This window comes from Pongo abelii, chromosome 8 (genome assembly GCF_028885655.2).
Source record: "Pongo abelii isolate AG06213 chromosome 8, NHGRI_mPonAbe1-v2.0_pri, whole genome shotgun sequence".
Lineage (NCBI taxonomy): Eukaryota > Metazoa > Chordata > Mammalia > Primates > Hominidae > Pongo > Pongo abelii.
Genome location: NC_071993.2, coordinates 37856020 through 37871422, shown reverse-complemented (window position 1 = coordinate 37871422; position 15403 = coordinate 37856020). Strand labels below are relative to the sequence as shown.

The 15403-nt window shown below is 40.4% G+C and overlaps 1 protein-coding gene across 1 annotated transcript in view; it reads right to left on the bottom strand.

Annotated features, from left to right (window-relative positions):
- ZNF33A (zinc finger protein 33A) overlaps window positions 1-15103 on the bottom strand; it is a 50233-nt gene extending 35130 nt beyond the window's left edge. Inside the window, 5 exon segments of the mRNA XM_054522193.2 lie at window positions 8460-8555; window positions 8831-8975; window positions 13480-13532; window positions 14589-14629; window positions 15019-15103. Of these exon segments, the coding sequence (XP_054378168.2) occupies window positions 8460-8555; window positions 8831-8975; window positions 13480-13532; window positions 14589-14629; window positions 15019-15041 (358 nt within the window). The 5' untranslated portion in view covers window positions 15042-15103.
- Window positions 15104-15403: the final 300 nt, after the last annotated feature.

Below are 15403 nucleotides of genomic sequence, written 5' to 3'. Positions count from 1 at the left end.
GTTTATCAAATGTCTTAGCTTCGGCTGCCATAACAAAATACCACAGACTGTGTGGCTTAAACAACAGAATTTTATTTCCTTGCGGTTCTGAACGCTGGAAGTCTGAGATCAGGATGCCAGCATGGCCAGGGCCTGGTGAGGGCCTCTTCCCAGCTTGCAGAAGGCCACTGCATGTTCACATCGCCTTCCTCTATGCACATGGTGAGTGAGCAAGCTCTCACTTCCTCTTCCTGTAAGGCACTAACCTCATCTTGAGGGCCCCACCCTCATGACTTAATCTAACCCTAATTACCTGCCAAGGGCTCCATATCTCCAAACACCACCACACTTGGGGTAAGGGCTCCAACATATGAATTCTGGGGAAACATGAACATATAGTCTATAACAGCATAATCAATGTTGAGGTTTTCTATTCTTTTCCATCGTTCTATATGTATGTTCTACCAATGTGTATATTCTACCAACATCCTGTCCTCTTATTACAGCTATTAATATATACATACAGTAGTCACTCCTTATCCAAGGGGGGTACATTCCAAGACACCCAGCAGAAGCCTGAAACCTCAGATAGTATTAAGCCCTATAAATACTATGTTTTTTCCTAAATATACAAACCTATGATAAAGTTTAGTTTATAAATTAGGGACAGGGAGAGATTAACATCATCATAAAATAGAAAAGTTATAACAATATGCTAGCATCACTACTCTTGCACTTTAGGGCCATTATTAAGTAAAATAAGGGTTACCTGAACACATATTGTGACAATAAATAATCAAGACAGTTACAAAGTAATTAACTCATGGGTAGCATATACAGCCTGGGTATGCTAGACATAGGGTTGATTCATGTCCTGGGACAGGACAGTGCAAAATTTCATCATGCTACTCACAACAGTGTGCAATTTAAAACTTAGGAATTATTTATTTCTGAAGTTTCCTATTTAATATTTTTGAACCACAGTTGGCCTCAGGTAACTGAAACTGCAGAAAGCAAAACCACAGAAAAGGGGAGACATGTAATGAGCCTTAACACTGGATACAATACTTCCTACTATTCTTTTTCTAAAAACTTTTCAGAAGAATTTTATCAAAATTTTTTCAACTGTTTATGACTTTGACTGTTTATGCAAATTTTGGAATAAGTTTATTTAAAGCTGAGAAAAACCTTACTGGAATCTTGACAGGAAAGTCATTAAACCATTAAACCTACAGATAAATTTGGAGAGAACTGGCATACTTACTAAGTTGAGGTTTCCAATCTATCAAGAGACCATGTGTCTTCATTTATTTCTATTATTTCTTTCATCAGCATTTTGTAATTTTCAGCACAAAAGTCCTATACATATTTTGTTCAATTTATACCGAACTATTTAATTTTCTATGGAATAAGTGGTATTATGCTTTTAATTTAGATTTCCATATGTTCATTGTTAGTTGAGAGAAATTGATTATATGTGTTCATCTTGGACCCTGAAACTTTTTGGAAATCATTCATTCATTCTGGGAGGTTTTCATTTTTTCTTTTTTTTTTTTGTTTTTGAGACGGAGTTTCGCTCTTGTTGCCCAGGCTGGCATGCAATGGCACGATCTCGGCTCACCGCAACCTCCGCCTCCCAGGTTGAAGTGATTCTCCTACCTCCTGAGTAGCTGGGATTACAGGCATGAACCACCACACCCAGCTAATTTTGTATTTTTAGTAGAGACACGGTTTCTCCATATTGGTCAGGCTGCTCTTGAACTCCCAATCTCAGGTGATCCACCTGCCTCAGCCTCCCAAAGTGCTGGGATTATAGGCATGAGCCACTGCGCCTGGCCTGAGGTTTTTATTTTCTAAGATTCCTTGTAATATTCTACATATATAATCATGTCATATGTAAATATAAAGTTTTATTTCTTCTCTACGTGTATGACTTCTATTTCATTTTCTTGCCTTATTGTGCTTGATAGAAGTTACGGTACTACAATGAATAAGAGTGGCAAGAGCACACATCCTTGCCTTGTTCCCAGTTTTACAGCGAAAGCATTCATCTTACCAGCAAATATATTTGCTATAGATATTTTGTGCATGTTCATTCATCAAATTGAGGAAGATCCTCTCAATGTCTAGTATGGAGAGTTTTTATCATGGATGGATATTGCATTTTGTCAAATCCTTTCTCTACTATTAACTGATGTTATGTAATTTTTCTTCTTTAGCCTATGGTGGGTTAATTACATTGATCTTTTTCTGAATGTTGAACAAGCCTTGCTTGTATAACTCAAATAAATCCCACTTGGTTATTATGGTGTATACTTTTTACATGACTGTTTTCTATCTGCTAGTATTTTGTTAAAGATTTTTGCTACTAAATTTATGGGAGGTATAGGTCTGTAGTTGTATTATTTTTGTACTGTCTGTATGGTTTTGGCATCAAAATAATTTTTTAAATGTGTTAAGAAATGTTCCCTCTTGGCCGGGTGCGGTGGCTCACACCTGTAATCCCAGCACTTTGGGAGACTAAGGTGAGCGGATCACAAGGTCAGGAGTTTGAGAACGGCCTGGCCAATATGGTGAAACCCCGTCTCTATTAAAAATATAAAAATTAGCCGAGTGTGGTGGCATGTGCCTGTAGTCCCAGCTACTCAGGAGGCTGAAGCAGGAGAATCATCTGAACCCGGGAGGCAGAGTTTGCAGTGAGCTGAGATTACACCACTGCACTCCAGCCTGGGTGACTGAGCAAGACTCCATCTAAATAAATAAATAAATAAATAAATAAATAAATAAAATAAAATAAATGTTCCCACTTCTATTTTCTGAGGACATTGTGTAAAATCATCATTAATTCTTGTGTGTTTGGTAGAATTCTCTAGTGAGGACTACAACTCTCTTGTACTCGGAAATTGGTTTTCTGGAGGTTTTTAAAATTTAAATTATTTGATTCAAATTATGTCAACCTTTATGAAAACCTATGGGTCATTCAAATTATCTATATCACTCTGATTGAGTTGTAACAGTTTGTGGTTTCTAAAGAACTGGTACATTTCTTCTATGTTGTCATTTTTTTTTTTTTTTTGAGACAGTTTTGCTCTGTTGCCCAGGCTAGAGTACAATGGCGCAGTATCAGCTCACTGAAACCTCCCACTCCCTGGGTTCAAGCCATTCTCCTACCTCAGCCTCCTGAGTAGCTGGGACTATAGGTGTGCACCACCACACCAGACTAATTTTTGTATTTTTAGTACAGACGGAGTTTCACCATGTTGGCCAGGGTGGTCACGAACTCTTGACCTCAGGTGATACACCCACCTTGGCCTCCCAAAGTGCTGGGATAACAGGCATGAGCCACCACACCTGGCCTATGTTGTCATCTGTATAAACATAAAGTGGTTGACAAGATTCCCTTATTATACTGTTAAATGGATGGTGGAGTGATATTCCCTGTTTCATTCCAGATATTGATGATTTGTCATCTCATTTTATATTTTTAATCAATATTACTAGATGTTTATCAATTTTATTGATTTTTTCCCAAAGAACCCTATGTTTCATTAGTTTTCTCTACTTTTTCCTATTTTCAATTTTACTGATTTCTGCTTCCAGTGTTATTTTTGTCCTTCTACTTAACAGAGGTTTTATTTTGCTCTTTTCTAGTTTCTTAAGATAGAAAGTCAGTTATGAGTTTGCAACCTATCATCTTGTCTACTGTCAGCATTAGTGCTATAAATTTCTCTATCAGCACTGCTTTAGCTACCTCCCACATACATTGATACGGTATGGTCTCATTTTCATTAAGTCTATGCATTTCTACTATTGAATTTGAGGCCCCTTCTTCACTCCAGACTTTATTTAGAAGTCTGATGTTTAATTTCTAAATGATTAGATATTTTCCTATTGTCATTCTATTACTGATTTGTAGTTTGGTTTCATTATGGCCAGAAAACATACATACTCAGAATGATTTCAATTCTTTTAAATCTGCCAGGGCTTATTTATGGCCCAGGATATGGTCTATCTCTCTGAATATTCCATGGACACTTGAGAAAAAAATTTTATTTTGCTATTGTTGGGCACTATTCTTTTTTTTTTCTTTTCTTTTTTGAGACAGAGTCTTATTCTGTAACCCAAGCTTTGTAACACAATCTTGGCTCACTGCAACCTTTGCCTCCCGGTTCAAGTGATTCTCCTGCCTCACTTTCTTAAGTAGCTGGGACTACAGGCATGCACCACCATGCCTGGCTAATTTTTGTATTTTTAGTAGAGACAGGGTTTCACCATGTTATCCAGGCTACTCTTGAATTCCTGACCTCAAGCAATCCACCCACCTCCGCTTCCCAAAGTGCTGGGATTAAAGGCATGGACCACCACACCCAGCCTTGTTAAGCACTATTCTACAATGTTGCTTCAGTCCTGTTGGCTGATGTTGCTGTCCTGTTCTTCTGTATCTGCTAGTAATCATGGCTAGTAATTCTACCAATTGTTAAGAGTGAAGTGATGAATTTTCCAAATACAATTAAAAATGTGCTTTTCTCTTTTCAGCTCAATCAGTTTTGTTTTGTGTACTTTGAGGTTTGCTAGAGACACATTTAGGATCATTGCACTTTTGTTGGATTGATCCTTTTATCATTATATAATGTTCTTTTTGTCTAATAATTTTCTTTCCTCTGGAGTCTAGTGTATTTGATATTAATAGTGTCACTCTTTGTTTTGATTAATGTTTGTACAGTTTATCTTTTTATATACTTTATCAACCTATGTTGTTCACTATGTTATGAGTTTCCTAAGAAAACACTTTTAGGATGGGTGGAGCAAGATGGTGGAATAGAGAACACCACCGATCATACCCACTCCCCCACAGGAAGACTAAGATTGGCAACTATCTACACAAAAGAAGCAGTTTCACAGGAACTAAAAGTCAGGTGAGCACTTACAGAGCATGGTTTTCACTTCATATGGCTGAAAGAGAACAGTTTGGAAGTTCCTGAAAAAACTAAAAATAGAGCTATCATATGATCCAGCAATCCCACTCCTAGGTATATACCCAGAAGAAAAGAAATCAGTACATCAATGAGATATCTCCGCTCCCGTGTTTACTGCAGCACTGTTCACAAGAGCTAAGATTCGGAATCAACCTAAGTGTCCATTCACAGATAAACAGATAAAGAAAATGTGGTACATATACACAATGGAGTACCATTCAGCCATAAAAAAGAATGAGAGATCCTGTCATATGCAACAACCTAGATGGAAATAGAGGCACAGAATGTTAAATTTTGCATGTTCTCACTTTATTTGTGAAAGCTAAAAATTAAAATAACTGAACTCATGGAGGTGAGGTAGAAAGTAAAAGGACGGTTACCAGAGACTGGGAAAGGTAGTGGGGTGGGGTGGGGGGAAGGTGAGGATGGTTAAAGGGTAGAAAAAAATCATTAGAAAGAATGAATAAGACCTAATATTTGCTAGCACAACAGGGTCACTGTAGTCAAATTTAATTGTACATTTTAAAGTGACTAAAAGAGTATAACTGGATTGTTGATAACACAAAAGATAAATAATCACATTAGGGTAAATGTGATTATTACACATTGCATGCCTGTATCAAAACATCTGTACTCCAAAAATATATATACCTACTATGTACTCAAAAAATTAAAAATTTTAGAATCGTTTTATGTTTTTTCCACTCTATCAATTTATATTTTAATTAGTATACTTTGATCATTTACATTTAAGGTAAATATTGCTCTGTTAGGCTGCTATTTGTTTTGTTTTCTGTTCTCCATTCATCTTTTAGATTCCATCTTGGTTTATTTATAGTGTTTCTAAATGTATCACATTTTATAGTATTCTCAGTAGTTGTTCTAGGTATAAAAATGTACATATGTAACTTATCAGTCTATCAGACATTTTACCACTTGAAGTGAAATGTACCAAGTTTCATTCCACTTAGGCCCCTTTACCCTCCCCACTTTTAAAATATAATTGTCTTAAGTGTTTCCACTACATACAGAGCATTTTGCTCCAACCATCAAAAATGATTCTAGAAACTCAAGAGAAAAATATATTCATCCCTATTTTTGCAAACCTCCAATCTTCTTTCTTGCCTGCATTCCAAGCCTTCTTGTGTTATTTCCATTCTATTTAGAGAACTTCTAGCCAATTTTTAAAGGTAGGTTTGCTAGCAACATTTTCTCTTAGCTTCCCTGTCTAATAATGCCTTTAGTTCCCCTTTATTCATGAATATAGTTTCAAAAGATACAGATTTTTTATTTGATAGTGCTTTCCTCTCAGTACTTGAGAAAATATACTACTTCCTTCCTGCCGCCACAGTTTCAGAAGAGAAACCCACAGTCATCCCTGTAGGGAATGTGTTGTTTCTCTCTGGCTACTTTGAAAATTTTATTATAAATCATGCTGCTACAAAGATACATGCACACGTATATTTATAGCGGCACTATTCACAATAGCAAAGACTTGGAACCAACCTAAATGTCCAACAATGATAGACTGGATTAAGAAAATGTGGCACATATACACCATGGAATACTATGCAGCCATAAAAAATGATGAGTTCATGTCCTTTGTAGGGACATAGATGAAACTGGAAACCATCATTCTCAGCAAACTATCGCAAGGACAAAAAAACCAAACACCGCATGTTCTCACTCACAGGTGAGACTTGAACAATGAGAACACATGGACACAGGAAGGGGAACATCACACACTGGGGACTGTTATGGGGTGGGGGGAGGGTGGAGGGATAGCATTAGGAGATATACCTAATGCTAAATGACAAGTTAATGGGTGCAGCACACCAGTATGGCACATGTATACATATGTAACAAACCTGCACGTTGTGCACATGTACCCTAAAACTTAAAGTATAATAATAATAAAATAAAATAAATGATCACAAGCTCAAATTAAAAAAAAGAAAAGAAAAGAAAATTTTTGTCTTTGGTTTTCAAAAATTTAATTACAGTGTGAGTTTGCCATGGACTTATTTGATGTTACTTCAGACTCGGGAATGTGTAGTTTTATATCTTTTCGCTAAATTTGAGAAGGTCTAGCCATTACTTCTTCAAATACTTTAAACACCTCTTTCCCCTCCTTCTGATGTTACAAATGTTAGTTCTTTTGTTATTGCCCAGCTTTCCAAATACTGAGAGAAACAAACTTCATCCCATTCCCTCCTGCCTTCCGGCTTTGTCTAAGCTACCACAATCACTCATAAGGAAAACTACCAAGGCCTTTAATGAGCTCTCTATGCCCTATGCCATGCCCAATATTTTCTCTACAGAGGTGAGAAAGATCTTATAGAAATATAAATCAGATGTTGCTCATCTGCTGAAAATCTACCACTAAATTAAAAATAAAATTAACTGAATAAGGCTTATGTTAGGCTCACCTTTGGACTCTAGCTGCCTCCCTCACCTCACCTCCTGCCCTTCCTCCAATCAACCCCTCCTTTCAGCCACTGTGACTTTTTGGTTATTCCTGAAACCCACCAACCACATTCCTGTCCAAGGCTAGCAGCCGCTATTACCCCTGGTGAAAAGGGTCAGAATCCTCATGGCTCACACAGTCATTTCATTCAAATTTCTGCTCTAATGTTGACCTCATTAAGGTTTCCCCTGACTGTTCTTTAAAGTACCACATTCAGCCAATCTAACTTGCTTTAATTTCTTTCATAGTCTTTAAAACCACAGAACATTTAATATACATATACATTAAGTATACATAATAGAGACTTTTTTTTTTTATTTACTTATTTTTGAGACAGAGTCTCACTCTGTTGTTCAGGCTGGAGTGCAGTGGTGCAGTCTCAGCTCACTGCAACCTCTGCCTCCTGGGTTCAAGTGATTCTCCTGCCTCAGCTTCCCAATTAGCTGGGATTACAGGCACCTGCCACCACACTCAGATAATTTAGTATTTTTAGTACAGATGGGGTTTCACCATGTTGGCCAGGCTGTTGTCGAACTCCTGACCTCAAGTGATCTGCCTGCCTCGACCTGTGCTGGGATTACAGGTGTGAGCTACCACGCCCGGCCTAATGTTTTTCATCATTATATCCTCAGCACACAGCAAGTACACAAACATTATTTGCTGAGTTTAAAAATGAGTGTATAAAAAATTCTGACAACAGAATAAACACAAAACAATGGAGGCAAGGTAGGACACTGAAAGTGCTTGGAGAAAAATGATAACCAAGAAAAACAACAGTAAAGTTGAGGTGGACAAAGACTGAACTATTGGCAGGTGTAAGAATAGTAAACATTCAAAAAATGATTCAAAAAGGAGGAATTTTTTGTGAGTAGTATCTGGAGGTTTGATTTAGGAATCAGTATTCTCCATCACTTCCAGAGGTTAGGACCTCTACGGAGATGTTCTTGAAAAATCTTCCAAAATTGCCAAACCCTGAATTAACTACTGGGAAACAACAAATCCCGTGATGTGAATCTGTGCAGTACATATTAACTCACCTGGAAAGCTCTGGCTTGGGAATTCTTCCTCCAGTTTCCATGGCTCTTCTCCTTGTTCCAGCCTGAAGATCACCTCTGGTTTGTGAACACAATACCCTGTTAACAGGAAATAATTTAGGATTTGGACCAAGCAGTCTAGACTTCAGGCCTTTGAAGCAGGAAGAAGCTTCCGGGGCTGCTTCAAGTTGCCGGTGGAACATTTTCACTGGAAAGGTGAACACAAGTATCTTCTGGTGCTCAGAGGTGATCAATCAACACTGACTCCTGAAGCCTAACCTTAAATATCATTAAACTATACAGACTGCCCATATGCTTCATAATCAAAAGAATAAACAAATGCTATTTAGAATGATACAGTGAACAGACCTTACCCACTGAGACAAGGTTGCTGTAGTTCTCCAGCATCACATCTCTATACAGAGCCCTCTGACTAGGGTCTAGGTGCTGCCACTCCTCCTGGGTGAAGCCCACAGTCACATCTTTAAATGATACTGACCCCTGGAACTTCTGTTCTACCTGAAACATTCAGAATTAGGTGGCATGAAAAAAGAAGTATGGACTAATCCTTACCATGATTATTATTCATAGAATATTTGTTTTGCTTTATACTTTTAAGGAAAAAGAAATCATAACAGAAATATTCTGCCATTAATGCATTAAGATATTAATTCATGCAAAAGAAATTATCAAGTTCCTACAATGTACCTGGAACAAACATCACTGCTGAAAATACTAAGATTAATAAAAATCTTCCTGTGTTCAAAGAACACACAGAGTGGTAAGAAAATATATGTGGTAATATGTTACAAGTACTAAGGTGGAAGTACAAACACAATAGACTAACATTAGGAGCAAAGTTAGCTCTGTTTTGAGCTTAATTGAGGAAGTACAGCTGTTGATTGAATTATCAAAAACACTCCATTACGTTCTTCATAAGCATAAGGCCATGATACAAGCAAAGATGAGGGCCTCCAACACACTGCAGACATCAACAAAACAGCAGACAGCACAGGAGATGGCCTGGTGCTGTCTTGAGAAAAAAAGCCAAGGAAATGGGTTATAAAGTAATTTTAGACCAATGGTCTCCAAAGTATTTGATCATTTACCATTTTCAAGAATATTACTGAGAACTACAGATTTATATTTACAAATCACAGAAATAAACTGTCAGTACATTCATTATGAATTCTAATTTAATTCTCATTTGGATTTAAAAATGTAGAAAAAGAGCCTGACATTTTCTTCATTGCAATACATATTCTGGGTTCTAATCCTTTAATTCAGAGACAATTATAAGGATGTGTAGAAAATGGAAAGATTTTGGAACCATTATACTTGAAACCTCTGTGGAGTACAGAGGAGAAGACATCCAATTGGATTGTTCTGGATATCCTCTAGGGCACATCTTTTAGGGATCACTGCTGTGAAAAAGGGAGAGCCAAAGATGAGATGTGAGCATATACTGCAATTACGGGACCAGGTTTTGTTTACAGAACCAATTCTACTGAGAACAGCAAAGGACAAAACAACATTTACATAAACTACTGTAGAAGAAACCAGGATGCAAATAGGGCACAGATAATAGGAGACAAGAACAACAAAATGTGGTCACCAATTCATTAAGAGAAAAAATGTTTCCTCTGGCTATCTCCATGAACAGCTGTCCAGATACCAGGGCCACAATGTAAACCAGGAAAGTTAGGGCTAAATAGGTTGGACACAGTATTCTAGCAAGAAACATCCTAATTACATTAAATCTGAAGCATAGGCTTGGCATGGTGGCTCACACCTGTAATCTCAGCACTTTGGGAGGCTGAGGTGGGTGGATCACCTGAGGTCAGGAGTTAAGAGACCAGCCTGACCAAAATGGTGAAACCCCATCTCTACTAAAAATACAAAAAACTAGCCAGGCATGGTGGCGGGTGCCTGTAATCCCAGCTACTTAGGAGGCTGAGACAGGAGAATCCCTTTACCCTGGAAGGCAGACATTGCAGTGAGCCGAGGTCAGCACCACTACACTCCAGCCTGGGTAACAAGAGCAAAACTCCAACTCAAAAAAAAATGAAGCATAATATGAAGATCAAGAATGAAACAACGACTACAGAGACATTTATAATATAGTGGTGTTCAAAGCCATCAAGAGAAAATCAGAAGGTAGTCAGAAAAGTGGGGAAAGAAAACGATCAAGAATGGAATTGGAGGCCAGGCACGGTGGCTCACATCTGTAATCCTAGTACTTTGGGAGGTCAAGGCAGGCGGCTCACTTGAGGTCAGGAGTTCAAGACCAGCCTGGCCAACATGGCAAAACCGTCTCTCTACTAAAAATACAAAAACATTAGCCAGGCATGGTGGCAGGTGCCTGTAATCCCAATTCCTCAGGAGGCTGAGGCAGGAGAATCACTTGAACCCAGGAGGTGGAGGTTGTAGTGAGCTGAGATCGTACCACTGCACTCCAGCCTGGGCGACTCTGTCTCAAAAAAAAAAGGTAAGTAATTCTTCCCAAATTTATATATAGGTTCAATTCAACCCCAAAGAAAGTCTCAGCAGTTATTTTATTAATACTAACAATATTTGTATGGAAATGCAAGGAACTAGGAAGAGCCAGGATCTTGCTGAAGAAAAAATGTGTTAAACCCGCTACTAGATGCTAAGATGTTTCACCAAGTGTGGTACTGGCACAACCAACCAACAGAACATAGCCCAAAAAACACACAGACATATATGTACACATAATTGATGACAAATATCACAATGTAAAACAGTGGGGAAAGGATGGTGTTTTCAAAAATAATTCTACATTAACCACATGAAAAAAGGAATCTGACATCTACCTCATACAAAAGTAGACACTCATTCCAATGAAAGAGATGTAAATGTGAATGCCAAAACAATAAATATTTTAAAAGATAACAAAAAAGAGTATCTTCATAACCTTGAAGTAGGAAAAGTCATCTAGAATAGTACACACCACCAACAAATAAACGTTATAAACTAATCTAGGGATTGGTAAACTTCTTCTGTAAAAAAGCAGACATTAAATATTTGGCCAGGCACGGTGGCTCACACCTGTAATCCCAGCGCTTTGGGAGGCCAAGGCAGGCGGATCACTTGAGGCCAGGAGTTTGAGACCAGCCTGGCCAAGTAAAACCCCGTCTCTACTAAAATACAAAATTAGCCGGGTGTGATGGCGCGTGCCTGTAATTTCCGCTACTTGGGAGACTTAGCCAGGAGAATCCCTTGGGCCCTGAAGGCAGAGGCTGCAGTGAGCCAAGATCGCACCACTGCACCCTAGCCTGGGTGACAGTGAGACTCTCTCCAAAAAAAAAAAAAAAAAATCAGACATCATTAAATTTGGGGCTTTGCAGGCCAAAATCTTCCTGTCACAACTACTCAACTCTGCCACTGAAGCCACAGATACTGTGGCTTATATGTAAATGAGTGAATGAGCAGGGAGGTGTCAGGATTGTGAGGGGGACAAGACAGCAGCTTCAGGAGTGCTGGCAATGTTTGTTTTGACCTGTGTATTCATTATTTGCGCCATGGATTTGTAATAATTCATTAAGTTCTATATTTAAAATTTAGGGGGTTGTCTATCTATCTGCTACACATGTAGAAATAAGATTCATTAAAAATTAAAATACATAATCCCAGCACTTTGGGAGGCCAAGGCGGGGGATCACGAGGTCAGGAGACTGAGACCAGCCTGGCCAACATGGTGAAACCCCATCTCTACTAAAAATACAAAAATTAGCTGGGCATGGTGGTGCGTGCCTATAATCCCAGCTACTCGGGAGGCTGAGGCAGGGTAATCACTTTAACCAAGGAGTCGAGGCAGGAGAATCACTTGAACCAGGCAGTCGGAGGTTGCAGTGAACCGAGATCACACCACTGTGCTACAGCCTGGTGACAGAGCAAGACTCTGTATCAAAAAAATAATAATAATTAAAATACATTTTAATTTATTGGCGGGGCGCAGTGGCTCACGGCTGTAATCCCAGCACTTTGGGAGGCCGAGGAGGGCAGATCACGAGGTCAAGATATTAAGACCATCCTGGCCAACACAGTAAAACCCCGTCTCTACTAAAAATACAAAAATTAGCCAGGTGTGGTGGCGCATGCCTGTAGTCCCAGCTACTCGGGAGGCTGAGGCAAGAGAATCACTTGAACCCGGGAGGCAGAAGTTTCAGTGAGCCAAGATCACACCACTGTACTCCAGCCTGGCAAGAGAGCAAGATTCCGTCTCAAAAAAATAAAAAAAATAAAATTAAAATACATTTTAATTTACTGATCAAACACTACATACAAAAGAAAATTGGAACCTGTGTAAAATAAAAATTAAAAAAGCAGTTTGACTCAATAGGCTGCACTCATTTCAGGGTTATCACTGGAAGGTTATTCACTATGGGTCCCTATGTTATGACCAAAAAAGGTATCTGCCAGGAAGTCTTTGTGTCTTCAGAGGAGTCAGTCTGTCTGTATCCAGTGTCTTCCTTTCTGCCATGGTTGTTGGAAACATAAGAAACATACGAAACTCAACTTATTGACTCTAACTTGGCCCTGCTATTGATCTGTTACTTTATATTTTCTGGGAAGTTCAATTTTTATCTATTACTAATTTCTCATCTTAACATATTGACTCTTGGCCAGACACGGTGCCTCACGCTTGTAATCCCAGCACTTTGGGAGACCGAGGCAGACGGATTGACTGAGCTCAGGAGTTTGCGACCAGCCTAGGCAACACGGTGAAACCCTGTCTCTATTAAAATGCAAAAAATTAGCCAGGCGCGGCAGCGTGCGCCTGCAGTCCCAGCTACTCGGGAGGCTGAGGCAGGAGAATTGCTTGAACCCAGGAGGCAGAGGTTGCAGTGAACCGAGATAGGGACACTGTACTCCAGGCTGGGTGACAGAGCGAGACTCCGTCTCACAAAAAAAAAAAAAAAAAAAAACCCCACCATATTGACTCTTACAAATCTCACAAAGTCCACTGCAAAATAAAGTAGGGAATTAATAAACAACTTACCTTGTTCATTTTGTTCTGTTCTTGGAAAGACGGAGACAACTCTGAAGATACAGCTGAGTTAGAAAAAGAAGAATGGGGTCATGAAAGATTTGGCCTGCCTGGAAACTCCCGGATTCTTCTGCCCTAAGAAGCCATACACACCCACTAGGTAAAATGCTTCCTCTGGGAGAATATCAATGTCCTCTGACACTTCGGAATAGGGGGTAGAAATGGTGGAAGAACACTTCGGAATAGGCGGTAGAAATGGTGAAAGAATAACTCCAACATAATTATGTAGCTCTTGGGCACAAGATTTTTTACCAGGTGAAAGTAAATATTTGCTTCCTAAGGATTTCAATCTCCCTCGGTGTCCACAAAAAAAGTATAATGACAATATTGGCCAAACAAGTTAACAATATATTTAATGAAGGAACATTAACACTAAAACCGTTGTAAAAAAATAGGACTAAGCTAACGATTTTCCCAGTAATGTTACTTAACCTCTGGTGAGTGACTCCAAAGAAAGCCATAAGCGGCAGCGCTTCAAAAAAAAAAAATCTGTTTTAATTTCTTCATCTAACTTTGTTGCTATTTCTCAAAGGGATATTTTAAACTTGCTTTGATGTGTGTGGAAAAGTAGCCAGTACTGGCTTAGGGGTCAGGAGATGTGACTTAGTCTTCCCAAACTGTGATCCTGAACAAGTCAGTAACCTTGACAAACAAAAAACCAAAAAAAAACTTTTTCTTCTAACAAATAAGGCAAAATTAGGTAATTCTTTTTTTTTTTTGAGACGGAGTTTCGCTCTTGTTGACCAGTCTGGAGTGCAATAGTGCGATCTTGGCTACCTGTAACCTCCGCCTCCCGGGTTCAAGCAATTCTCCGCCTCAGTAGCTGGGAATACAGGCATGCGCCACCACGCCCGGCTACTTTTCGTATTTTTAGTAGAGACAGGGTTTCACCATGTTGGTCAGGCTGGTCTGGAATTTCTGACCTCAGGTGATCCACCCGCCTCGGCCTCCCAAAGTGCTAGGATTACAGGTGAGAGCCACCGAGCCAGGCCAAAATTAGGTAATTCTTGAAGATCTTTCCTGAGTGCAAGATCAAGTCAGGACAGAGTAACAGCAAATACCAAGATGCAGTGATGGACCTGACTGGAGGGCAGTTCGGAACCTAAAGAGGATGAATGCAAAACGTGTAACAGAGTCTGTCGGTCTGGCGGGCGACTGCACCCGCCCTTCCCCGCCCAGGTACCGCGGCGCCCTAGCACACGCACACACGCTAGACCAGAGAACTGCCCCTCCCACAAGGCTCAGCGCGCCAACCGCGCAAGCGCACATGCCCTCCTCCGCCGCCCCCACAAACGGAGCGACACACGCTGCGTACCCTGCTCTGTACAGAGGCTGCGCCTTTGAGGAACCGGCCTAGCGTCCTGGCCGACACGCTGCAGCCCCGCCGGTCCCCGGGCCTCCTCCCCACCACCTGGTACCGGCCCCCTGCCGTCCGCCCCAGGAGTCGCGCGGGGCTCCCTCTCCGTCCCTGCCCAACCCACCAGGGCTTACCCCACTCCCTCATCAGGTTGCATTCGCCATAGAAGAGCGTGTAGACCCTTGAAATCGCGGGACCGCCTCCCACGCAAAACCTGAGAAAAACGAAAGGAAAGGCGGAAACGCAGACGTAGCCCGGCGGACGAGGCATGCGCAGAGCCCACGCGCACAGCCTGATGCTGTTGGCGCCCAACCTGGAAACTACCTTTCCCGTGAGGCCGGGCGAGCAGCCCTTCGGGATTGGTAGAGAGGTGCCCCGCTAGGCAGAGGGCAGATGCGGTCTGAGTTGGTGCCGGAACTGCCTGCAGCCCTGGCTTTCCCGGGGCACCCCAAACTGATATACTGCGGGGGAGGTCTGTGTGCAGCCAGTGTGCAGTTTAGACACAGACGCTCAAGGAAA